General features: G+C 34.4%; 5 protein-coding genes across 5 annotated transcripts; 1 reads left to right on the top strand and 4 right to left on the bottom strand.

Annotated features, from left to right (window-relative positions):
• The first annotated feature begins 878 nt into the window (after nucleotides 1-878).
• On the top strand, nucleotides 879-2,711 carry LOC147279590 (inositol oxygenase 1-like). Its single transcript, XM_086249807.1, has 10 exons — nucleotides 879-984; nucleotides 1,082-1,163; nucleotides 1,271-1,475; nucleotides 1,612-1,671; nucleotides 1,762-1,814; nucleotides 1,909-2,031; nucleotides 2,148-2,217; nucleotides 2,319-2,397; nucleotides 2,530-2,593; nucleotides 2,685-2,711. Exons 3-10 carry the CDS (start codon nucleotides 1,280-1,282, stop codon nucleotides 2,709-2,711), a joined length of 672 nt encoding a protein of 223 aa, XP_086105933.1. The 5' UTR covers nucleotides 879-984; nucleotides 1,082-1,163; nucleotides 1,271-1,279.
• A 401-nt stretch (nucleotides 2,712-3,112) lies between these two features.
• LOC147279589 (uncharacterized) lies at nucleotides 3,113-7,082 on the bottom strand. Its single transcript, XM_086252047.1, has 7 exons — nucleotides 7,072-7,082; nucleotides 6,204-6,336; nucleotides 5,919-6,022; nucleotides 5,168-5,342; nucleotides 4,886-5,026; nucleotides 4,425-4,683; nucleotides 3,113-4,332 (listed from the first exon to the last, which is right to left on the bottom strand). The coding sequence occupies exons 1-7, from the start codon at nucleotides 7,080-7,082 to the stop codon at nucleotides 3,113-3,115; spliced, it is 2,043 nt and encodes a 680-aa protein (XP_086108173.1).
• Nucleotides 7,083-7,507: 425 nt separating this feature from the next.
• On the bottom strand, nucleotides 7,508-9,779 carry LOC147279588 (putative phospholipase A2 homolog 1). The gene is made up of 4 exons (XM_086251908.1): nucleotides 9,539-9,779; nucleotides 9,419-9,458; nucleotides 9,220-9,339; nucleotides 7,508-8,144 (listed from the first exon to the last, which is right to left on the bottom strand). Exons 1-4 carry the CDS (start codon nucleotides 9,641-9,643, stop codon nucleotides 7,966-7,968), a joined length of 444 nt encoding a protein of 147 aa, XP_086108034.1. The 5' UTR covers nucleotides 9,644-9,779; the 3' UTR covers nucleotides 7,508-7,965.
• Nucleotides 9,780-11,459: 1,680 nt separating this feature from the next.
• Nucleotides 11,460-13,821, bottom strand: LOC147279587 (Mitochondrial ATP synthase subunit G protein). The gene is made up of 3 exons (XM_086250738.1): nucleotides 13,702-13,821; nucleotides 12,973-13,171; nucleotides 11,460-11,860 (listed from the first exon to the last, which is right to left on the bottom strand). Exons 2-3 carry the CDS (start codon nucleotides 13,152-13,154, stop codon nucleotides 11,674-11,676), a joined length of 369 nt encoding a protein of 122 aa, XP_086106864.1. The 5' UTR covers nucleotides 13,155-13,171; nucleotides 13,702-13,821; the 3' UTR covers nucleotides 11,460-11,673.
• A 6,855-nt stretch (nucleotides 13,822-20,676) lies between these two features.
• LOC147279586 (1-aminocyclopropane-1-carboxylate synthase 7-like) lies at nucleotides 20,677-22,250 on the bottom strand. The gene is made up of 3 exons (XM_086249606.1): nucleotides 22,077-22,250; nucleotides 21,704-21,987; nucleotides 20,677-21,553 (listed from the first exon to the last, which is right to left on the bottom strand). The coding sequence occupies exons 1-3, from the start codon at nucleotides 22,248-22,250 to the stop codon at nucleotides 20,677-20,679; spliced, it is 1,335 nt and encodes a 444-aa protein (XP_086105732.1).
• Between the last annotated feature and the right edge of the window lie 4,144 nt (nucleotides 22,251-26,394).

The following is a 26,394-nucleotide window of genomic DNA, read 5'->3' as shown; positions in this document are numbered from 1 at the left end:
GCTAGTCACTGTCTCTCTCTCTCTCTCTCTCTCTCTCTCTCTCTCTCTCTCTCTCTATTTTATGTTTCACTACAAACTTAATTAGATTAGAAGGTAACATCTCTTTGAATGGTTAATATATTTTTGTCAATTAATGTCATCACTACCACCTTTTACTGGATCGTATCATCAGCCCCGTCAGAAGAATCAAAACAACAGAAAATTAGGTCGATGCACCAACTAATTATACACTGATCAGATTCTTTTCTAAAACACAGTATTATATATGACTGTAACAATGTATTAATTCATCTGTAACAAAAAATGCATTCACTGCACAAATGAATTTGAGAAAGATCGAGCAGGATGAAGGGCAACCTGCATATTATTAATTGAAAATATGCATCTCTATAAATATAAGTTAATTAGAATTGAGAGTACGTCTGAATTTGGAGGCAACATTTTAATGGTTCTCTGAGGCTGTTCAGTTTGGAGGGTCAACGTTGAGCCGTTGATCTCACACCCCAGAAAAATAGTGCATATCACCTTCAATTCTAATCATTTAATTTATTTCAAGGAGAGAGAGAGAGAGAGGGCCTTATTATTTCCCAATTCTAGACAACCTTATCGATTCATAACAAATAACAAGTGTGTTTGAACGTTTCCTTCGGACTAGTTGGATAAAATAGATGGATGGTTTTTTCAGTTATGGACTCCCAAGGCTTCCAAATTGTCATGCAAAAGGAATTCTTATGGGACTATGAGAACTCACATTGGCAACGTGTTCTGCCACAACCATTGATAGGGGTTTGTTTATCTTCTTCTCTTCTTTTGTCTCCTTGTTAATTTGGTTGCCTTTGAGTCATATATTGCTTGAAGTTTGGAGACAAGGATGACAATCCTCACAGACATACCCAAAAATGATGGATGTGTGACAGCGGAAATTGTAGATTCAAATGGTGCATTCATTGCCCCTGAAATTAATGCATTTGGCAAGTCCTTCAGGTCTGTATTATTCTTCTTTCTTCACATGTTCATGTTTTAAGGGATTGGTTGTCATGAATTGAAGTTTTAACATGATATGCAAATGCATTCATTGCAGGGATTATAATGCACAAAATGAAAGGCAGAAATCTGTGGAGGAATTCTACCGGTTGAACCACATTCATCAAACATATGATTTTGTAAACATACATACTTGTTGATAGCATATATGTTATTCAAGAAATAAATTAAACCACAGGCAATGTGGATTCTGACATTTAAAATTAATTCCAATCCCCAAATGCAGGTAAAGAAGATGAGGGAGGAGTATAGCAAGTTGAATAAATGTGAAATGAGCATATGGGAATGCTGTGAACTCCTCAATGAGGTTGTGGATGACAGTGACCCTGACTTGGATGAACCCCAAATTGAGCACTTGTTGCAAACAGCTGAAGCAATTAGGAAAGACTATCCCAATGAAGATTGGTTGCACTTGACTGCTCTTATTCATGGTATATACCCCATTCAAATTCCTTGATTCAGAACCTAAGGCTTTCCATACATCTTATAGTATTTGTCTCTGTGCGTTTACCATACCCAATTTTCTTGGAAGAGTGATTAATCAACTTAATCTTGCATGGCTTTTAGATCTTGGAAAAGTGCTTACTCTTCCTAGCTTTGGAGGACTTCCGCAATGGGCTGTTGTTGGTGAGTACTGTGTTTTGACTATGGATTTGTAATTGCCCTTTTCCCCTTTTGAGCTATTTCAGTTGACAAAGGCCCAAATTTATGTTGCAGGAGACACACATCCTCTTGGGTGTGCTTTTGATGAATCCATTGTTCACCACAAGGTATTTCCTCTCAAAGATTTAATAGGACGGAGTGCATCTTAAATGTCATCATAATCAACCAAGTTACACAAAATTAATTTCTTTGTTCTTGTAGTATTTCAAGGACAATCCGGATTACAACAATCCTTCCTACAACACCAAGTACGGAATCTACTCCGAAGGATGTGGACTAGAGAATGTCATGATGTCATGGGGTCATGATGACTACATGTACTTGGTACATCTTTTGCACAATTCAATCATCAATCTTTGATTATAAATTAATCTGAACTAATCTTGATATTAATATCATCATAACTTTGAGTTAGTTAATTGGTATATTCAAATCTGCAGGTGGCCAAGGAAAATGGAACAACTTTGCCTGAGGCTGGATTGTTCGTCATCCGGTATCACTCATTCTATCGTAAGTACCATCACCAAAATCCTTTCAAAGTATGAAACTTGACAATATTCTGTTCAAAGTAGGAAACTTGACAATATTCTGTCCAATTTATCATCTTGCAGCTTTACATAAGTCAGGGGCATATAAACACCTTATGAACAAGGAAGATGAAGAGAACTTGAAGTGGGTTCAAATATTTAAGTAAGCTCCATTTCCCATTCACTCAATTTGTTTATATATTCTGTCTCATGATTTTAAATCAATCAATGTCTTGTTCAGACTGACCATATTGTGGTTTCATGTAATCTTTTGCAGCAAATATGACCTCTACAGCAAGAGCAAAGTTCGGATTGATGTCGAAAAAGTCAAGCCATATTATTTTTCACTCATTGAGAAGGTGAGTACTGTTTAATTTACAGTTCCTCAGTGTAAGATTTTGAACATTCACCAATTCTTTTTCTAATCTGGGGATGTGAACTTTATTGCAGTATTTCCCAGCAAAGCTCAGATGGTGAGCCATGGGGGGTGTCCATATATTAAAGAGAACTTGCCCTTTGTGCTCTGGTTCCTACCTTCATTTGTACAGCCATGTAGACACTATAGGTTAGAGAAATGTATTCTATGCTTCTATATTGTATACTATGTTGAGTAAGTATTCTTGTGTTGCTGCGCATAGCAGCATACCCAATTACTGGAATAAAGAAAAATTGTGTTCTTGCATCTCTATTATTTGTTCCAAGTTTATTTTGGCTCTTAAGTAATGTGTTGTCATATACAAACTATACTTCTGATACTTGCACACAAAACATGATATGGGGGGAGCATCAAAGCCAATGATTCAATGAAAGCCAAAGAGAGAAGCAATCATTCAATGACTCAAAATGTATCCTATATTAGTATGTGCAAATAACTAGATTTATTGTTGACTTTTCCGGAGGGCCATAAACTTGGCAACTATGTCGTCATAGTCAGGAAGCTTTGGGTGGACAGGAGAAGCCTTCTCCTTAGATGGAATTTCCATGGTCGAACCTGAGGACTTTGAAGTTTCAGTGCCATAGGAACTTCTTGAAGGGTATTTTCCATAGTCTGAAGTCCCTGGTGGTTCAGAAGAAACTGTTGTCCTTGAGCTATAACTTACAGGATTTGAAAAAAAGGGTTGTGACCCTCTAGTAAATTTAGTACTCGGACCAGCATTGTTGGTGAATTGAACAGTCTTCTCATGAGAAAATTTAGAATCTGTGTCCTGGATGAGCTTAGATGTGTCTAACACCTCTTCTCTGTCTGAACTTGGGCCATCTGAAGCATCAAAAGTAACAGGCAAGAAGTCATTTGGTTGTGAAGAGACTGTATAACACGACAAGCTTCTAGAAAAAACAGGACGGGAGTGCTGCACCGATGAAGAACTTAATTGTGAAATGGACTTAAATTGTATTTCTTTGGTCTTTTGCACATCACTCCAAGCATTTAAACTAGCTGAAGGAATTGAAAATGAGTTTCTGCCAGATGAAGAAAAATATAGACTAGATCCTTGTCCCTTGTAGTCCTCCACATCAAATTTACAGTTACCATCATCATCTGAACCAGAGTCATCAAAAACCGGAGCAGGATTTTCATAAGAATTCATGCCCTTTATGCTTTCATGGATGTTGACATCACTAACAAAAGAATGCTCACCAGGGACATTTGAGACATTTTTGTTATCCTTAAAAAAATTTCTTGAATGAGAAGGAAAAGAAGGCCTGATAGATTGTTTTCCAGTCCTCATATCTCCAAAATGATTAATATGGTCATTCCCTCTCAAAACAAATTCCTGATCATCACTACCAAAGCTTGAATTCCATTGAGAGCAAGACCTGCTAGATTTTTTTTCATGTCTTATATCTCCAAAATAAGAAGTTGTGCTAGCTTTTGAAGAAGCTGACCGGCTAAATTTATCATGTGATTTTGAAGAATATTGCCTTGACAGTTCTACAGCTACTCTTGCAGCCATGCTTGCTTTTTCGGCTGATTCAGCAGCTGCCTGTGCTGCAGAGGTAGCATCCTCAAATTGCAATTTCCAATGCTGCATACCCAAAGAAGAAGCATTTCCATCCCCAGGAAATGAATGCCTATTTTCCATCTCATCAGTTCCAGTTCCTGAAGGCAAACATCCAACTAAGCATAAGACAATCGAAAATACCACCAAACAAAATTAGTAAATCACCGTCTTCCAATGGCGATTCATGTACCAGAAGATCTCACATCTGGATGAAATCTGCCAGTTGTGGTTGCTCTATTGGCAGAAACATTTGTATAAACCGAATCCTGGAAGCGAGGTGATGACCTTGCATTCTTCTCATTGAAGTTCATGAATATACCATGGTTTTCATAATGTTTGGGTGGAACTTGAACCTCAGGAGGTTTCTTGTCATAACAATTTGGTGTAGGTGGGCCACAAGGAGGTTCCGCATGAGTTGTACTGGCAATGTCAAAAGTATTTGGTCCATTCTGCACAAATTTTTGGAAATTGTATTAATGAATAGACATGTCTTAGATAATGCAATACAAATATCAACCAAGATCTATGAAAGACCAAGCAGTAACCGAACCAAAACACCACAAAACATGGAAAACACAGCCAAAAACCTTCCTTAAACAACCTCATCGACAAATTTAAAGCAAAGGGACCTAGAGATGAACCCCATCTTACCAGCAGGTCATCAAGAGACTTGAACTCTTTCTTACCAAATGAATCAGGATCCCATTTGACCTTATGTTCCTCTGCAATTGCAGTTAGGATTTTTATCTTGGTAGGGCCATCAAGTGGTTTGGCAGACAATTTCTCCACTAACTGAAAGGATAAGATAAAAGATAATTAATAAAACTAACCTGCTGACTTTTGACAGAGTCCATCCTACCATCTCCAATTGGTCCACTTTCAATTTCCACATTATAATTGTCCAAGGAAATTACACAAGGTACACAAACATACCAAGCGATGTACACCACAATCTGGGCGCAGTTCAACAGCAGCATAGATAAACTCCTTTCCATATTTAGCTCTGAAATGCTTGCAAATGTCGGTGAGTTCTGGTATGTCTGCTGCACATCTTGAAGATGCAAATATTACACTTGATATTGATTCCTTCATATCAGTGGGGCAATTTCTGTAAAAATGTTAAATAAGTCAACATGATGCAAGCTCTTTTAAAGGAAGAACTGAAAAATGAAATACTGGAAAATAGTAGAACAGGATCACTTATTTCATGATTAATAAAAAGACAGACAATAAAATCCTCTAAACTCCAAATCCTTAGTTCCAGAAATTCAACAATACTGGTAGCTTCATGAAAAAGATAAGAAAAGTAATGTTAATGCAAGAAATCCAACAATAGAGCACTTAAGTCTCAAACAGAAAAACTTAAGCTACGTAGCATTTGTGTCATTGATCGGACTAAAACCGTACAAGCATGCAAAATGCATATTGATGTTGCACCAGACTTGTACTATATTTCCACATGGCTCCAAAATTAAATTTTTCAAATTTTATAAAGTTTTTCCATATTGGAATTTACTAACTGAAGAAAGAACTTGATAGACCGAACAAGCTATTAGCTTACCAAATATAAGAACTCTAGAACATATTCAGACATGCATAGCAAAGTATTGCTAAATTTGAACAGAAAAGTATATGCATGACCAGAAAATGCAAAGATTATTTGAGAATTAATGGGTTTACATACTTTTGTGACTCAATGATAGGCATGCGATCTGCAATAAGTTTGCAATCTATCTGAATAAGATCATATGCTGCTCTTGTCTTCTCTTCCCTGACCAGATGTTCAACCTGAGATGCAGGATGTGTGTAACACTCATTAAAAAACAAGTACATGTTACACAATGGATACAAAATACTATTCAGATCAGGTATCAAAAACAAAGAATAGTACAAGAAGTTTCATTTGTGAATTAATCTCAAACCAAAACAGTGGCTATATTTGAACTTGGTGAAGGATCAAATGACAAACCCGGATTCTTGCAGTCCGATCCTGACCAATCTCAAGCAATTGAGCCAATTCCCTCTTTATCTGCTTTGCCAGAGCATCTTTCTTGTTCTTCAATATTTTTATTCGTGGTACTGCTTGCTTCAATTTTGCCTTGCTACATCCAAACCAATCAAAACCCCAAAATGCATCAATAAAACAATGAAAATCCAATACATGCATACATATTTTGTGCTGATAAAAACTTGACCCGAATCATTAGACAAGTAGAAATTTTTGTGATGTCCCAGCAGGCTTATGCTTTCATGGTTGAATTAGTTAGATAGATCAGTTAACATATTAGTTAGTAGTTGTAATCAGTCAGAGAGGTCCATGGCTCTGCTCTATTTCTGCTAGACTATTGAGTGTGAGTAGTTCAACTGAATTTAACATGTTCTGCAAGAGCTAGCTGCAGGACATTACAATTAATTTATATCTTTTTTTTTCCTAGGATTTCTCGGAGACCAAACATGGCGTGAATATAAACCAGTAAAATTACCATTCGGCTGGCTTGAATTCCTGGAAAACATGGTAATTAAATCGAAAGTGAGATTCTTGGTTTTCTCAGACCTTAAGAAACCGATATTATATATGGGGTTTTTAGTTAAAGCTTGAACCGTAGGTGTGACAATGTAATGTAATAATATGAATTAAGAATTACCGGTTCAATTGGCTTTTCGCGGGAGTTTAATTTCAAGAGAAACCACCGAAAAGTCGAAAAAGTTGTGAAGAATAATATTGCTGACTGAGCCAATTTGTCTTTATCGTGTTTGCAAAGGTCATGCACGAAAAAATATTGCTACTGTTCTTAGACTACTGAACGTGTGTTTCAACTGAATTTGTTCTCCAATACCTGCAGAACATTACAGTTTCATGTTTATTTTTTTTGCTCTTATCATGTTCTTTCGTTTAAGGCAAAATAGTTCATATTAATATTATTAATAAGAGATAATTATAGCAATGGTCTACCAACTTTACCTTGTATCACTTTAGTCAATTCCATCAATTATCACATAGGAAAAAGAAAAAAAGGGTAGGTCACCATTTTTACATTTCAAAAATAGCTCACATGCTTGACAAGCGGACTATAAAATTCAAAAAACAAGTTCGTTGATGCTAAGGATAAAGTTCAAGGACTATAATTGTCATTTGCTCATTTAACAATACCAAGTTATAATTATTGTTTCTTATAGAGAACAGTGCCCAATATTATTCATTATTATTATTAAATGTTTTGCAACTAATATAACCCAATATTTCTTTGTAAATTGGAACGATCAGTTCACCACTAAGATTGTGGTGAATGTGAATAGAATAACAACAATGGAATTGAGTAAGAAATCAATTCTATTGTTTATAGAGTACACAAAATAAGACATCCTAGAAATAGAACATTATACCTTGGATGTACTGTAGGTTAAAAGCTCTTAACTATTAGAGCTACGAGATCCCAACAGAGTAACCAATTGTTGAATTCATTGTAAGACACTAAGACCATTCTGATCTAGAATAAGAACCAATTGTAAAAATGAAAGTATCAGTCTATCAGAGCCAGTAAGGCAGTAACAGAATACAAAACAGGCAGTACCCACTGGATCCATTCACCTGCAGTACTGCTTTTGATCATAATTCAATTCAGTCAAATGAGTTCCACCCCCATTTTTTTCGGTCTTGAAGAGAATATTGTTTTGGGGGAGGGGTGCTATATATAAGATTCTACTCTCGGAAAAGGTTTCTGTTCGCCAAGTCATAGTTCATCCTTCGAGTTACTAAACTGGCTCAGTAATATGGCCAAATCCATACCCTGTACCATAGTAGGCACAGCTGTCTCATAAGGACATTGCCGAGAAAATCCAAGCTTCCCAGATTTTTGGACTTTCTTTATGCACCTCTTGAACTTCTCATGGCATTTTATATCGGTCACACCTGTAAAACCAATATATTATAGTGGCTGATATTGTACAGCAAACACTGATATTGCCAGGCCAGCAGCCAAAAGGAAAGCAAAAAGTTACTAGAACCAGAACACTTTCTGCTACAATCATTCATATACAGACACCAGCAACAAAAAGGGAAGGACAGACAACTGTATGTGCATGATTCATGATGAACTGCAAAACTATTGTAGCATCTATATCTGGAACAAAAAAAAAAAAAAAAAAATCCCTATCACAGGTGTGACTGATATAAAACTTTTACTCATGATGAGAGAGGCAGATACAAGTGACATGAAATTTTACTCATCTGTAGCGTAATATAAGCAATCAACCATTCCTGAGTGAGCTAGTGATAGAAAGGCAGAAAATATGTTCAATTTATGCTGCCCAAGTAGTCTTCCCTTGTTAATTTCGTGGTTCAGTTAACAGAAGTCCAGGAAAAAAGATGTTTATTTGTGAATTTCAGGATGCACCAAGATCAAGCAAGAGAAAACCAACATATCAATACACCATTGAGACCTCAAGTTTAAACTACCTTTTCTTGACCCTACCCTACGGAGAGAAGATACTGTTACATAGTTGTAAAGAATGATATATTTCTTCATTCGGTACCACCTTGCTTTGTGTAAGAGTTGTCTTATAAAGGAAGCAGACCTGGACTTGAACCAATTACATATAGGTGTTTGTTAATGGGGTTAACATGCTTTTTTCTATTGTTTGGCAAAGTAAAACCAGAACCTTTTAACACAACAAGAACACAATTTTCTTAGAAATTATAGAAGGGTCCAATACAAGTGAAATTTGATTGGGAATTGAATGAGTAAAATGAAAACCCAATTCATTACTAGTTTCCAATAATTGAAAGGTGTATTCTTTTTCCCACCCAAGGATGCTACTTGTTGACATGTATTACTCAAAGGGCCAAACACATTTGACATTTGATTTGCTATTGAATCAAAGCAAAACCATATGAAATTTAATTACCAAAAATATGTAATTTAATAGAGAAATTAATTCCAAGTTCCAACAACATAAAAAAAAAAAACAAACAAGGAAATACATACCTTTTTTACCAACACATTCGTCGTGAATCTTACAGCAAGCATCAAGATCGTCGCAGGGCTTCTCTCCTGGGCAGCCGGTCCACCCTACTCCGCAGTACTTCCCGTACCGAATCCCAACAGCTAAGAACATAAACCAAATCATTCAATAATTGAAGAAATAGATATGTCGAAATAAATTACAAAACAGAGATCAGCTTACAATTACACTGCTCTGCTACGCAGATTCGGCTGCAACTCACCTGCATATATATTCCAGATGCCTCATTTTAATCTTAAAAGAAAAATCACAAACAAAAACAAAAATCCAAGCTCACATTACCTCGGAATCATTAATGTTGGAACAGTGGGCGTTGACGATGAGGAACATCAAGACGACGGCGACACGTGTCGTAAGAGGAAGGCCAGCATCAGCATCTCCCGACATTGTCGCTGGTTTTTTGTCGTCAATACTCAACAAGATGGATTGCAGGAAATTGGGAAGTCCTCCTCGGAGCGTCCCGTGTATTGTACTTGTCGTTTTTCTCTGCGTCTATGTGTTGCTGCTCAAACTCTCTTTCATTCCAATTTCCAACCAATCACCTTCTTGGATTACTCAACCGCTCTTCAATTGGTCGTTGGCTCGTGGCCAAGGGGTGTAAACTTAATATTAAATAAAGGCCAAAGTTTGGTTTTTTGGTCCACTAGTCTGAGTTAAGTTTTATTTTGATTTATGTAATTTTGATTTATGTAGTTTGAGTTAGGTTTCACTTTAATTATGTAGTTTCAATTGTTATGATTTTGATCCTGTTGTTTATAAATTGTTACAATTTAAGGACATTTTAATATTTTCGTTTATCAAATTACCTAACTAAAGTTGAACATAACTCAAACTATAGGGATAAAAAATAGAACCTAACTCAAACAATAGGGATCATAATCATAACAATTGAAACTACATGGACTAAAGTGAAACCTAACTCAAACTATAGGGACCAAAATTATAACAATTAAAACTACAAGAACTAAAGTGGAACCTAACTCAAATTACAGGGACCAAAAGTAAACTTTGGCCTTAAATAAATTGTTAGACTCAATTCATAAATCCAAAAATTTAGATTTTCATGATTTTCACAATAATTAAGGCATAAATTCAATTAATTATAAAATACTTACATTCATCCACAAGTACAATTAACCTTATTGTTCAAATTTCTCTCTCTTAACCTCTTTGCACGATAATAGGTATATGCACTATTTAGAGGCAGAGAGATGACTAGTTTTCTAGTGTAACCCTAATTACTTTTATCACATCATGCTAGCTACATAGAATATTAATAAAACAATAATGTGATGGATCCTAAATTTATTTCTTAAATTTGGATCCTAAATGACGTGTCTATACATTTGTCAATATTTTATTTGTTATGAAATAAATAATCTTTAGAGTGAGCAATGTATGAAACAATGAATACTGACTCATCATTTAGGATCCAAATTTTGAATACATATTTTTCTTTCAAGGGGAACATTTCCAAAGTCGCTTTTGGTCCCTCTAGTTCGAGTAAGTGTCACTTTAATTTATATAATTTTAATTTATTCTGAATTTGGTCATATAATTTATAAACTATTGCAATTCAAAGACATATTAGCATTTTCATCTATTAATTTCTTAAATGTATCATTAAATTGCTAACGGAAAATAAAGTACTTGACCAAAATCACAATAGTTTGTAAAGTACAAAATCAAAAGCGTGACAAATTTGACAATTTAATGCATATTACAATCGAACTTGACAAGGTACTTTTATCTGTCAGTAATTCATCGGATTTGCTAATGGATATACTAAAATCCAGCAAATTTGCTGATGAGCAACAATTAACGTCATAGCCGAGTAGAGAAAGAAAAGGCAATGGTTGATTACTTCCCCCATAGAAATTTGGCCTTTAAATCTTTTTGGTTTGAGCATCTTCCAACATTCATAAGGATCGTGATAAAATAAAAAAAAAAAATGACTAAGCAGTTCACACCTCATCATATAACCAGATTCCCCCAGATTCAAGAATCCCTGTTAGATTCCCACATGCTCACATTGGCATAATTGTACTACAAGTCCATAACTACCAATATATCATCGCACCATATTGGATTCGAGGGATTGATCAGGGCACAAGCCAAAGTAGGTGGTACCAAAGAGAAATAAATACAAGCTCCGTTCCTGGAGGTTGAACTGTTGAAGGATTGTGAGCAGTAGCAATTGCTACCAAAAGGGATAACAGACCAACATCTCCATTCAAGTTACTTTCAAATTACATTGATTATTAAAAGCTGTCAAACTTGCCCACCGATTTCTCAGCTTCAAAAATTTTTTTAGGAAAACAAAAAATTGCAAGTAGGGTACCCGCAGTTCAGATCAAGCAAATGACATGAGTGGCTTACAAATGTAATCCCTAGAAACATTTTACCAAATGGTTTTCTCAGACATGGTAACCAGTGAAAGTAAATCCCCTTCCCACAATCTCACCAGCACAATACCATGCGAAGCACTCAATCCCAAACAAAGCAGCAATCCCAGCATCTTCAACCTTCAGCTCCTGCCTGTTCTTCCACAAATGCTTAACATAATCAACTTCCTTCCAGAATGATTCGTACCGGCCGGGAAGACTGTATATAGTAAAAATAAGTCAGACAAAGTAGCATATACATGAATAAATCATAAGAGAAAAGCATGTAGGTTATTGCACGATAACTAGTACAATTAACATGTGCTTGTGATGAAGGGTCTAAGCTTGAATGATTACCTTGGGTATTTTAAAGAATGTATAAAAACGAAAAAAAGGAAAAAAGAGGTATCAAATGCATTTTCAGTGATGGGTTCTCAGGACCACAATTAAAGCAAAATCTTGTTGAGAAACACAATCAAACCATTGGATTCCCATGAACAAATTGTAACTCAAGCAAGTGTCCAAATTAGTCAGACTCCTTTTTTAGTTTTATTGCCATATCCTGGACCTAGGAAGCAAATTGACACTTGGATGCCAAGTGCAACGCATTAGCAATATACACCTTGCCAAGTCTCTAAAGCTAGCTAAACACTTCATGAGCACTAACAGACAGAAAAAAGAGTAAAGAAAAGGGACTATAGGCAGAGAAATTATGTGGAGGAAATACAAACATGTAAGGCAATCTACATAATTCTCCTTCAATGGCAACAACTGCATCAACATCATTCAAGCGTTACAGCTTGATGTTGCTTGATTTTCTTTATTGGCAAGAAAGGCCAGTTTAGAGCAGATAAATATAAAATAAAAAGAAAAAGAAAGGAAAATAATACCAAAATATGTAATTAAGAGGCGTAGAACATTTTCTCTGAACATAATTTTCATGGAATTTTATATTTCATCCTGGTCACGACAAGAGTGGTTCTGAAATCATCTACACCATCAGTGTGCATAATTATAATGTCTACACAATAATTGCCACACTATTTACTTAATCTGAGTTATACTTATAAGTTACTATACATGAATTCATTCAGGCTCTCTAGATGATAAGAAGGTGATTCAACTTTCAAAGGCATGTCCTGATACATAATGAATCATCTAGTGTAAATGAATGTCACAAAATAAGAGCACAGCTAAATCTTGACAAGCATTTAGTCAACAAATATGAAACTTTCTTAATGGTCTCTACCCTAGCAGTCCTACCAGAGGCAGCCAAGTTATAACTTATAACTCAAATTCAGTGCTTAGACAAAGAAGGTTCAGAAGTATAACCTAGCAAGTCGAGTGTAAAACAATTGCTTCGACAGCTCATTGCATTTCTCCACCGTTGCCGGCTCCTGAATGTATTGCTTGTTCTGCTCTAACAACTGCTTGTAGTAGGTATTTCCATGCTTGGACACATATTGTGTAGCTTGACAGGCCTTAGATTGCAACTGGCGCAACTTCGATGCCATCAATGCCCAAATCAATCCTAAGTTGAGAACATAACCAATTACATTATACAATGATCAGTCAAAAACCCAGGAAACTGAACAAAATAACCAATAATTCAACAAGAATAAGTAAAGCTTAGCTCCGTCAAAAAGCAATCCTTAATTTTACACTATGCACAACAATCCCTCCAGAAGACACAAAAACATCACCACAATCTCGTACCCAAATGTGAAAAGTTCATATCCAAATTAAACTAGTTCTAGGCTTTATTTGCCCCAAAAATTAAAATTGGCTTCTGGGTATTGAGCTAAAACCCTAATCATCAAGATTCTCATATAATTAAATCAGCAGCACACTTCATCTACCAAAAAAAATCAAAAATTTTCCTTCTGGGTCGAAAACCCAATCCATAAAAGGATTATCATGCTCTGATTTCAAAATCAAAGTAGCACACAAACAGATCAGTCACGAAACGCAAGATCTAAACAAGCAAACGAAGAAGCCGCCTTGAGATAAATCAACAAGTAGCAAATGGAGCAGAGGAAGCAAATCGAAAAGGGGCTTTACCTTCTTGTTCGTGCACTTGGATTCGAAAGCAAAGCGCCGAAGAGAGGGTGAAGACTGCGAGACTCCTTTGCTTCTCTTGCGCTGCGGCCTGCGTTCTATGTTAGAGGAAAGCTTAGTATTGGGATCAGAGGTTTTACGTTTTGGGCTTTTCGCTTATTTTCTAGCGGGCTGGGCTTGGTTAGGCCCACTATTGGTCAGCCCATCTTGGCAATAATTTTCAACAGATTGAATTTACAACAAATTAATTTTCACTTATATGCACTTCCTGTCTTCTTTTTGTATTGGAATTAGGACTTGATTTTGTTGCTGTCATATATAAAGTCTAGGCTAAATGACATTTTTGGTTTCCTGTACTTTCACGAAGTTTTCACTTTAGTTTTGTACTTTAATTTTTGGCAATTTTGGTCATATACTTTTTATACGATAGCAATTAAGTTCAAATAGTTAACATCGTTTAAATTTTTAACAAAAAATTCAATGTGGAAACACGTGCTTTGCAAAAATTAATTTCAAAGATTTTAGTCCACTTAGATGCCTATTTAAGCCCTTACTCGCCATTTGACATATTCAGTTTGACGTTGAAACTTCATGATTTTCTAAATTGATTGCGTTCACTGTCGGGTATGGATTTACATAGGCATCCAAATGAAGTAAGATATATAAAATGTCACTCATGTACAAAGTACGTCAGATTTTCCATCATAATTTAAACGAGGTTAATGATTTGGACTTAATTACTATCGTATTAAAAATAAGAGACTAAAATTGTCAAAATTAAAATAATATGACCAAAGTGAAAATTTCATAAAAGTACAGTCACCGAAAGTATCATTTGACCTACTAAGAATTAATTAAAGAACAAAACTCAGTGCAAAATGGGTCAGGCACTTAACCATAAGGCTGTCAAATGGGTCAGCCCGAAGAGGACTCAGGCCCAACTCTCTGTCCAGACTAAACTGCTCTACATAAGAAAAAGTCAGGCCCAATCTGCTCAATCAGCCCATAATTAAGGGATTAGGAAATCTTGGCAGGCCCATAACCAAGCCATAAAGCCTGTTACAAGCCATAATCTGCAAAATTCATAATTTTGAAGGAGTAGTAACACATTCCATTTGTCATAACATGATAGGAAAAATCCCATTCGAAATTAAAAAGGAAGATGCTAATTCTTTTGTAAGTTTTAATAAGAAAGACTGAAAGAGGCTAAAAAATAAACTTAACTAGAGTAAATATATAATGCATCAATTAATAATGACATGGAATAAGCACGAATACTGCTATATATTTAGTTTAATTTTTATCCTCAACTTACATGGCATTCTTATACTAACTCTACAATATAAACAATAATAACAATAATGACATGTTACTTTTTCCACAATTTTCTTCCTAAGAAGAAGAGTTGTATCATAGTGGAGTAAACTTCTAAATTTACTTTTCAAGCACGCATGAAGGGAGTGACCATTGACCAGTCAAATGGTAATTAACACCATTTCATGGCCTTGGAATGAGAATTATTCAGAAAAATTATTAATTCCTCCATGCCCAAATTGACTCCCTCTACAACTTTTCCATAAACTTAAAAATGATGACTCACTAAGCATTACATGAGAGTGATGTGATCATGACAATCCGTCTATCAATCAGTGGCCGGATTCTAATTCTTAAAACCTTGAATTCATATGAACATAAGAATCCACATATATGGTTAATTAATTGACATTACAAAATTAACTGTTTACACAATGCAGACCAAATTAATTTCATGTTAAAAGATTTCAAACATGGCCGGCTCAACCCTAATGGTCTAAAGGTCTATACTCAATAACAATGATTTTCTTATTGTTAAGAGAAATTAAAAATAAGACCAAAGTTTATGCCTTTTAAAGACATATAACCCATTTTTTTTTAGAACTTTAAAAATATAACTATCGAGTAGGGCTTGAATCATCATTGAGTAATCATCGAAATTTATCGAATAGTGCTTAAGAGTGATTCAAGCACTATGCGGAAAAGATTTGAATACTAGCTACTTGAGGATTTTAAGACTTAAAAAAAAAAAGGATTTAATCACATCTCTAATATAGTTGAAACTTGAAACCCAATTTATATATGGGTTATATATACTTGTATAATAATTTTAATTTATCAAGCGAACACTTAATTAATGAGTCCCCATCATAATGAGATTTATATTAGCTCCCAATTGAATTTAGTATTGTATAATGGTTGGCAAAATAGTGCAACGATGTTAGTTGATAAATAAAATTTTATGCCAACCTTCTACATTTGCTATAGGCTCTTTTTCTTTTCTAATTAAATCTACTTTTCCAATATCCTAACATTTTAATATATTATCGTGAATTTCAATAATTTGATTGTGCATATCATTGTGGACCTATTGAGCTCCATATGGCAATTGGCAGCGACCATTACGCCACTGAAAGCTTTGTACTTTACAGCATTCGCCATTTCGCCTACTCTCAAGTCTCAATTATAAAGTGTGCATGTTGAGTTGAGAGACCTGACTTGGATGAGCTTGTTCAATGTGTAAAATCAAATGGGGTAGTTGGCAGCTGCATTGTAAATTTGTAATCATGTGGTATGTGTGTGCTTACGTGGCAGCGTATGATTGCCATCGTGAGCCACATGGGGGTGATCTCTGGGCTGTGATTGGTGGGTTTGTAATTCTTTGGTATGATTTGTCAGGGGGGGCTATCACACATTGATGAACCCAAACAGTTGGCTTTTATCGAGTGCCTCAAATGATTGAAGCTAGTTTGGTGTGTAGGTGTCAAGAAATTGTCAACAAGAAACTCTCCCGAGAAGGAGAAGAATCCCAACAACTATATTGTTTCTCTTCTCATACAAGGGAGGTTAATTTAAGGCACTTGGAGAAAGGGAGAATGATAATGGTCCAAAAAAATAAAAAAGGAGGATGATAATCGAACTAGGACCCTTCGTTTTGGCTTGAATGAGTCTTAGTTGTTAAATCGAAGCTCACTGCCCATTTGGCAAATAAGGCAATTATCTAAGTCCCCCAAAATGTTGAGGGTCTTTAAATTTTATATATTTCTTTAAATAATATATATAAAGTACGTGAACTAATATTTTTATGGTTCACTTCAGGCTCCTATCGATAGAGTCAAAAGAATTTCAATTTATTGTACGAAAAGTCGATTAATGAGTCTAACCAACGCACCACCCACCTAGGCAGATCCACACACACTACACATGCATAGGATGTTTCTTTAAATTTAATTAGCAACCTCATGTAGGTTTTTTTTTTTTTTTTGGTAACAGATATGAAGTTTTAGCAAAATTTCTTGGTATTATTGGTCTAATTCCTTATATATCAACTAATGACCTTTCACTTTTTTAATATGGAATTACGCGAATCACTTATTCTGCAACAGGTTTAGACCCATTCCTTGATTTAAAAACTGAAAGCCCTTCAAGCTGAATCAAATGGGATTATATATTTGGTTTGACATTGTCGACATCCGTTTACACACACACACACACACACACACACACACACACACACACACACACACACATATATATATATAAGATGACATTATATATCACTTTTAAGAAGGCCTAACATGATAGCTAGGTTGGACACAATAAAGAAAAGAAATGATGGTTTTGAATTGACTTTCTTGAAATTCAACCAATTAACAATGCACGTACACTGGACATATATATTTTAGTCTGAAACGCAAGTCATGTACGTTTATGAATTAGTTGATAATATGACAATGGAAGAAAGTTTTGTTGGCAAATGTTTCAAAGATGATGAAAGAGATTGAATCTTTACTTTATATATATGGCTTACACAAATGGTTCTCTAAGAATTTTTTATTGTGTAATTTGGTTCCAAAGCAGTAATGTCGATCGACTATGGCTTACATTAATGTATTTTTGATTAAAGTCAAATTGAACTTAAATATAATATTGTGTTTGGTTCCAAAGCAGTAATATCGATCGACATAGACCACTTATTAACTATATATTTCATATGATTACATTATATGATGCGCCTCCTTGATCGTGATTGAGGTCATCTACGTTAATATTTAAGCAATCTTTTATGAGGAATGCTATCCACTTTCTCCAATTTACTTTCTTCACCGACTTTCTTCTTTATTGTTTTCATTTCCCACCGTATTTTCATAATTCAAACTGTTCACTTTTTAGATAATTCTTTGAAGATCATATCTGCAAAAAAGTAACCAAATCAAAAATTGTTTGGTTATATAACTGCATGTGATCAAATAAACAGACGGTTTTGGTAACAGTTTCATTCACCGTTTGTTTATTTGATAACGATTACATGCCCAAACGATTTCCGATTTAGTTAATTAGAAACCCAAAATGAGAAAAAAAATTTAAGCCAAACCCCAATCAGCCCAAAAATTACGTAAAAACTCAAACTGTTCATCGAGCGCTCAGTAGATGCATCTGCGCAGCCTAACCTGCATCTGAAAGCTGTATTTGCAACCTAAAACCTGCATTTACAACCTAAAACATGTCATCTACAACCTAAAAAGATGCATTTGCAACCTAAAAAAGGCATATGCAAGCTAAAAAGATGCTTTTGCATCTGCATCCACTAAGCACTCAATAGTGTATTTTTTCGTCTCCATGTGCTCATACACGTACAAATTGAGCTAGAACTTGCTTTTTAAATTTGCTGGGTTTGTAGTTAAAATTTTTTCAAAAACAGAACTTGGGAGTAATTTATTATAATTTTTTTTCCCGCATCAAACTCAAATCAACATGAAATATGATCATACAAATATTGCGAGGGCTAGTTCTAATTAAACTAAGCAATATCTCTCAATTAATGGATATTTACATTAGGCCATTAACATGCCTAATGTTTTATCATACTATATTATAGGCCTGCTCAATCGATCTGTATCAAATGGTATCGATCATGTGGTGGTGGACCAACATTTAGTAAAACATATGATACACAATGCTTATATAAATTAATTAAGCAAATTAAAACATATCCCAAAAATTACGTAAAAACTCAAACTGTTCATCGAGCGCTCAGTAGATGCATCTGCGCAGCCTAACCTGCATCTGAAAGCTGTATTTGCAACCTAAAACCTGCATTTACAATCTAAAACATGTCATCTACAACCTAAAAAGATGCATTTGCAACCTAAAAAAGGCATATGCAAGCTAAAAAGATGCTTTTGCATCTGCATCCACTAAGCACTCAATAGTGTATTTTTTCGTCTCCATGTGCTCATACACGTACAGATTGAGCTAGAACTTGCTTTTTAAATTGGCTGAGTTTGTAGTTAAAATTTTTTTAAAAACAAAACTTGGGAGTAATTTATTATAATTTTTTTTCCCGCATCAAACTCAAATCAACATGAAATATGATCATACAAATATTGCGAGGGCTAGTTCTAATTAAACTAAGCAATATCTCTCAATTAATGGATATTTACATTAGGCCATTAACATGCCTAATGTTTTATCATACTATATTATAGGCCTGCTCAATCGATCTGTATCAAATGGTATCGATCATGTGGTGGTGGACCAACATTTAGTAAAACATATGATACACAATGCTTATATAAATTAATTAAGCAAATTAAAACATATCATAATTAACTACTACATGGAACTTTTAGAACAAAAAAGACTTAATTGTTTGACAAGAAAAAAACCACCTACTACATCTTGATCAAGCTAAGGTTATATGAGCATGACATGACAATGCAAAATGAGCTTAATTTAAAATGTCAAATATTAGAAGTTGTAGCCTTAATTTATGGGTCATGTCTAAATAAGCCATGAAGTTATATATGGCTTGGTCTCTAGTCTCTACTCTGTAGCTGTTAATATTCTCGACCCCACATTAATACGTACGCTATTGCTCAAGAGTCAAGTCTTCAAAAGTTGATTAATTGCAGCCGATTGGCATTTATCAAGAGTCAATAGTCTTTTACAGTTCATTGGTACGATATTGTTCTATCACATATTTATTTAATAACAAACCATATATAATACTTTAATTATGGGACATCGATCAATATTACCACCGGACATGGACTAAAAAATATATATATATATGACATAAACGAAAATGTAATACGAAGAGACATTAATTTAAGGATACTTAAGACATTTATGTATGAAACATTTTTGCTAATTAGTAATGCTTTTGTGTACAAGAATTTTGTTAAAAAATTTCAAATGTTTTCGGCATATTCATGGGTACAAGAATTCTCAAATTCACACCTGGATCATTGATTCACACTTGGTCTGAACGAGATTCAATATAAGAATTCTTTGTGTCAATCCTATACAAGAAACTTTTCGTATATAAATGATTCTTGTATATGATCCTGTCCGAACAAGGTTCGTATATATGATATATTGACATACAAGATTTCTATATAGGATTTTGTCTGGAACAAATTTGGACAATCCGAATGTGAATGAGAGAATCGCCCTTCACGTGTAACTAAAGCTTTTTAAAAGAATGATATATAAGCGGTTTTGTAAGGAGGTCCAATTAAAAGTTTTTTTTTTTGTGAGGCAAAGAAAAGTGATTTTTTATTAAATAGTTTGAATTTTATATTTATTAATTGTGTAATTTAAATAATTATTTATACGTAGTAGGGTTAGTCCAAATGATGAAAGATAATAAGAAAATTGATCGACTAATGTTCGATATGTAAAATGGATTATTATTTCCATTAAAAATAAATATTTAATTAACTAAATATGCGTAAATTAAGGAACAAACTGATAAACATTATACAAACTGAATTTGTGTGAAACTTGCTTTTTCAAGCAAGAAAACAAGAGTGGTGTTTCATTTCAATCTGATCTACAATAGGTATAATGAGACAATCCAATTCTTGATGAACTGGATTTTGCCATCCAAAAAAATCAAAATGGGTACAAGTACAACCATTCAAAAAATCTAAAGGAATATTAAAGAGAGGAAAACACATTCCTACTTCTCTCTCTTTGTTCCATGAAATTGTGTATTCTTTTCAGTGCAACTTCAAGTGTCTGCTCACTCATGTTAGCAAAACACACCCTGAACCAACCCGGTTCAGAGCATTGGCAAGATGAACCGGGAGATATATTTAGCTTCACTTCATGCATCATAGAATTCCAAAGAGTTAGCTCACCTTCTCTTGTTGGTTGGTCCAGGAATGGACTTAAATTCATCCAACAAAACAACCCAGCATTCCCTTTCAAACACTCAATCCCAGCTTTCTTCAAACCTTCAATGATCATATCATATCTCTTCCTCAGCCTCTCTCTGTTTGTCTTTATGTAATTTTCAGTGAATTGGTTGTTGGATAGCATGGAAGCCAAGAGATGCTGTGTTTGGGAAGATATTAAGGTGAAGCTGGACATCCTTCTTGCTGTTGTCACAACCTTGTCATTGTATGAATATATGGTGCCAACTCTGAAACCAGGAAGGCCAAGGTCTTTGGAAAGACTGTAAACAATGTGAACTCTTTCTGAGTCCTTGTAATTTTGGGCTTCAAGAATCTCTGCAATGCTTATGAATTCGGATGACGAAAAGGCGGAACCCGAATAGATTTCATCAGAGACAAGATGGATGTTCTTCTGGGTGACAAAATCAAGAATCTGTTGAAGGACTACCCTTTGGATTGTTGCACCCAATGGGTTTGATGGGTTTGTGATCAATACCGCTCTCACTTTCATGTTCTTGGCTTCTGCTTCATTGTATGCAGCTTCTAAAGCTTGAGGAGTAATCTGGAAATTGTTTGAGCTGTCACAGTGGATTGGTACAATATTCACTCCAGTCCGCCACCTTAAATCTCTATCAAATCTGGAGAAATGAATTTGACTTAACATTAATTAGTTTTGAGGAACATATATGGAACTGACAATCTAGGCTCCAAAACGGCGTAGTTTTGGACATAAACACCATATCAGCACAGAAAATATATAATTACTCGGTTTTCGATCGAGTTCTTACCCTGGATAGTATGGGGTTGGGACTAGCAGAGCATCACCAGGATCAGCAAGAATGAAAGTCAAAAGCTCATTGGCCGCAGTTGCTCCTGCAGTTAGGACAATCCTGGCAGGGTCAAATTTGGCTCTTCCTCCTCTGATTTGTTCCATGAAACTTGCCATTGCCTTTCTGAAAGACAAAAGGCCATGGTAGTCTTGAAACAAGGCATTCTCTCTGAACCCTTTTGAGCCCCAGTTGGAAGCCTCTGAATGCTGCTCCAAGTACTCTTCCAACAAATCAAATGAAACCTGTTCACCAAGAAGCAAATTTATAATTAATATTATTAGGTAAAAAAAAAATAAAAAAACTTCAAATCTTCCACATGATGAGGACTTACTTGATTCTCTGCAAGCCCCATCTGTATGACTCCATCTGGGTTCCTTGATTCATCATAAGGGTTTTCATCATATGCTTTCCAGCCAGCAAAGTATGGTGAGTCTTCTCCATGAGTATCAGAAACAGCAACTTTTGATAGCCCAACAACACAAGGTTGCTCAATCTCTATAGCCATGACCACAGACCACTAGCTTAACACGTACAATTAATACTATTATTTTGGCTAGGATGGATGACAATTAAGGACTCTGTTTTAAGAAAAAGCTGTAATGTGTAAGGACCAAATTAAGAGATTGGAGGAAAGAGCTGAAAAGCTACACAACTGTTTGAATGAAACCTTGTTCGAAAGGACCCCTTATATATAACGAGAAGGGAAGGGTTTGATGGCTTTGACAATATAAATAATTGGTCCCCGGCCCTCTACATATATAATTCGATATTTATTTTTATCTCAACTCACATTATATGTTTAGTTCTGTAATCATATATCTTGCCAAATCTTTTTCTCTTTATCTCAATCATCCTAAGATACGGATCGAATATGGTGGTTAATAGGTAGTTGTATTTTTCTAATTTATAGTCTCATTCCCAAATTCATTTTCTAATATATTTGACAGAAGTCACAGAACTATTAAGAGTAACGTACTTTATATTTAATTTGTTGATGACGGAATTAATTTATTAATTCTTGTAATTAAATCACTTCCACATATTACCCTAAGTTCCATGCTGAATATGTACCATATATATATTTGAGGAGATCCAAGAGTAGTTAAGTTCTTGATTGCCTGACAGAGATACCAATTTATGCAAGATTTAAGATTCTGATTGTTAACAAAGTTAGGACAAAATAGAAGCTACGGGAAGATCTGCTGATGACCCACACTTATATGCATCAATTCCAAGCTAGCAACAGAATTTATAATTCCTTATTGGTTTTTTTGTTTGCCAGTAATTATTTTGTACTTTGAATGGTTCTTATATATAGCCAATTCAGTGGTTTCTTTAAATAGAAAATGTTAATTCGATCATCAATACCGTTTATGATGTCCAAAGGTATTGACTCATTGTTGCGTTGATAGATAATTTTTGAGCAATTATGAAGGACAATATATAATGGTCATTAGATTATTATTCATTGTACTAAATTGAATCTTTGAGTGTTATAAATACTCATTAATACTTTAATCTTAAAATTTGTACCTTAATTGAACCGCACCGATATTTTGTAATATATGCATTAATGGAGAGACACTTTTGGCTTACTTGCATGCTATATATATTTATACATACATGCATGTGTAGATAGAAGAGTGTTTAAGGTACAACGTACGTTATAAGACATGCACATTTCATATTTCTTAGTAACCACTTGGTTTCCATCCAACGATTTAGTATATGATATGTGCCTTGTTAAACTACTAAACCGTATGCATAATATGCATGCCCTTTATAGGAGTTAGCTAGGATTATAATTTATATATATATATATATTTTTTTTTTTTGTGATGGTGAAGTGGGGCTCGATCGAGCGGTCGTGGATGGTGAAGATCCATGTGCAAGAACTCAACACAGCTAGCATGAGATTTGCAATCAATCGATAGAATCCTTCTTAATGCATAAAAAGATAGAGCTAGCTACAACGTGAATAGTCTATAGAGTAGTATTGATCGCATATATGACCCATACTCGGCTACTTCAGCCTGCAATTGAGAGACAAGTATCAACCACCAGGTCTAAATCAGATATGCAACTTCAATTTTTTATACATATATATCATGTAAATATATATACATATTAAAATGTACATATAAATAATAATAATAGTAGAGCAATCAAGAAATTTTCCAAATACTAGACACTAAATAATGTGACAAATAACACAGTACTTTTTTTGGTAATAAAATAACTATTTTACTTTATTGAAAATAAGAACAAACTAATGAATACACTATTACATTATTACATGACTTTAATTTAAAAGTTATCGGGTTCTTATTAAGATAATTGTCAATACTAATTAATTCAGTTGGTGGGATAGTTTAATCGAAAGAATTGTAGAATTTTCTTTGCACTAAGTTCCATGATTTCCATCCTCTTACTCTACTAATTAAAAATCATTAATATTATGATGCAATGCAAGGTCATTGCCAAGAAAGTGTTCACTTTAATGCCTAGGTGGATTCCAACTAAGAGCTAGCTAGCTAGCTAGGTAGAGAGGTGGCACGTCATGGAAGCACCCCAGAAATTAGGGTTAAGGAGTGACACGTATGATGACAAGGACATAAAGCCAATTGGGTTTATGGGGAGCTCACACCTGGACTGCCCAATATGGCTTTTTTAAACAGCATCACTCGCTGGCTCTAATATTAATTTAAGCACAAAAAGTTGGGAATCATTTTATTACTTGAGATAATTGGGATTTTCTTAATCGTTAGCAGCTGCTGTGTCAACATCTTCTGCTTAAAGGGCCAAAGTTTGTGTCACTTTATGTTGTTCTTAAGGACTACAAGTGTAACATTTATATGTGCCTTTTGTCTTAATATTGCCCACTTGTACAGTTGTACTCCATTTTGTGCAGCTACCCAGAAATGACTTCCAGATAGTGAGAGTTGGAAAATTGTATCAATGTTGAAAATGGTCGGTCCTCGTGAGCAGATTGCGTAGGTACGTATATCATTTTTGTGCTTTTGACATATATTTCATGTATGTAGGAAATCTAGCTAGCTATATCCATTGACATTCCGCAGAATCTCATTGGTTAAAGCATATAAAGTCCATATTTTTTAGTAATTGTTTTTTTATAATTTTTTATAAGTTAATTAGAAGGATTATTACAGGCGATATTAATTTGTGTGTAAAAAAAAACAAAATTGATGTAAGATAAGAAATAATAAAAGCATGAACCAATAATATTTACATTGTTTATGGCTCATGGACTGCATGTATTGCTTATGATTATCATTTTTGGAGATAAAAAACACAGAAAAAAAATGAAGGATAAGAATTAGGAAGAAGGGTGAATCACGTATGATCAAAATGAGGTAATCAAATGAAAGCTAGGGTTTCCTAAAATTGGAAAAAAAAAAAAACAAAAAACAAAAAACAAAGGGATCGAGTTGGCATGTTTGTAACCCAATGAAGGGCCACAAATCTTGGTGGAAAGATATAATACCAATGACAATGTGCCACGCGGGAATCTTTATTATAATGTTGCTGGCTAGCAAAGATGATCATGTCCAAGAGTGAGAACACGGTAGAATATTGGGTAGGTGATCAGATATGAATATTTTGACTCTGCTAGCTACTCTGCTGCCTCTAATCGAATTAAATTGCTGAATTGGTATAAGCTAGCTTTGTGCTTTTTGTAATAAGATTTTAATATTTCAAATTAACTTTCTCTGCTTCCTTCCCTTCCCTTTGAAAAATTATAATTTTTCCCTTTGCTTCCTCTTTTTATACAGTGGACATTTACTTATCAAGACATTTTATATTGTCACACTATCAATTTAAATTAATCACATATTACTAGAATTCACTTTATCAATGGTCTAGAGAACAAATTTACGATGAGATTTATTAACCCCAATAACTTGTTTTTCAACTAATCTTAAGTGAATATGTAATTTAATCAAATATAATTAATTTTTTTGTTCAAATAAATGGTTAAAATGTTTGATGACATGTTTCAAAGAAACGTGTCATAAGCTAAGAGAAGGTTTATATATACTTGCACATGCTTCTTTATCACGACTCTATATATAATGACAAATTCTTAGCTCCACTCAAGGTATTAAATTTCAAAATTTTCTACGAAATTTCGTTGAAAATTTTGTTTTTTTAGGATTTCGAAATCGAAACACATGTTTAACAATTTTTCGTGAAGATTTCGCCAAAATTTTTGAAATTTTTGAAATTTTGGCGAAATTTACCGAAATTTATCGAAATTATTGAAATTATCCTATTTTCTATTTTCTCCAACTTCAGAAATTCACCAAAAATAGCTTGAGACTCCAAATAATTCACCGAAAAATTCTACAGACTCGTATTGATGAGAACTAATTTCCTATGATCTCAAAATAGTCAAATTGCTTTTAAAAAATTACGAAAAATCCTACTCTCATAATTTAATTCTAAAAAAAATAATAATCGCCAAATTCTTGAATTTTCATTTTCTAAAATTCATTTCCACATAACTAAGCTCTAGAACCACAACCAAAAGTCTAAGTTAGTTAAAATAAACTTAAAAAAATTTCCAATTCCTTTAAAAAAACCTTAAAACAAGTTTGAAAATTTAAGTAACAAAATTACCATAAGCC

Source organism: Dryas octopetala, chromosome 7 (genome assembly GCF_963921425.1).
Source record: "Dryas octopetala chromosome 7, drDryOcto1.1, whole genome shotgun sequence".
Classification (NCBI taxonomy): Eukaryota; Viridiplantae; Streptophyta; class Magnoliopsida; order Rosales; family Rosaceae; genus Dryas; species Dryas octopetala.
Note: the sequence above shows the minus strand (reverse complement) of the source record. Positions and strands in the feature narration are given on the sequence as shown.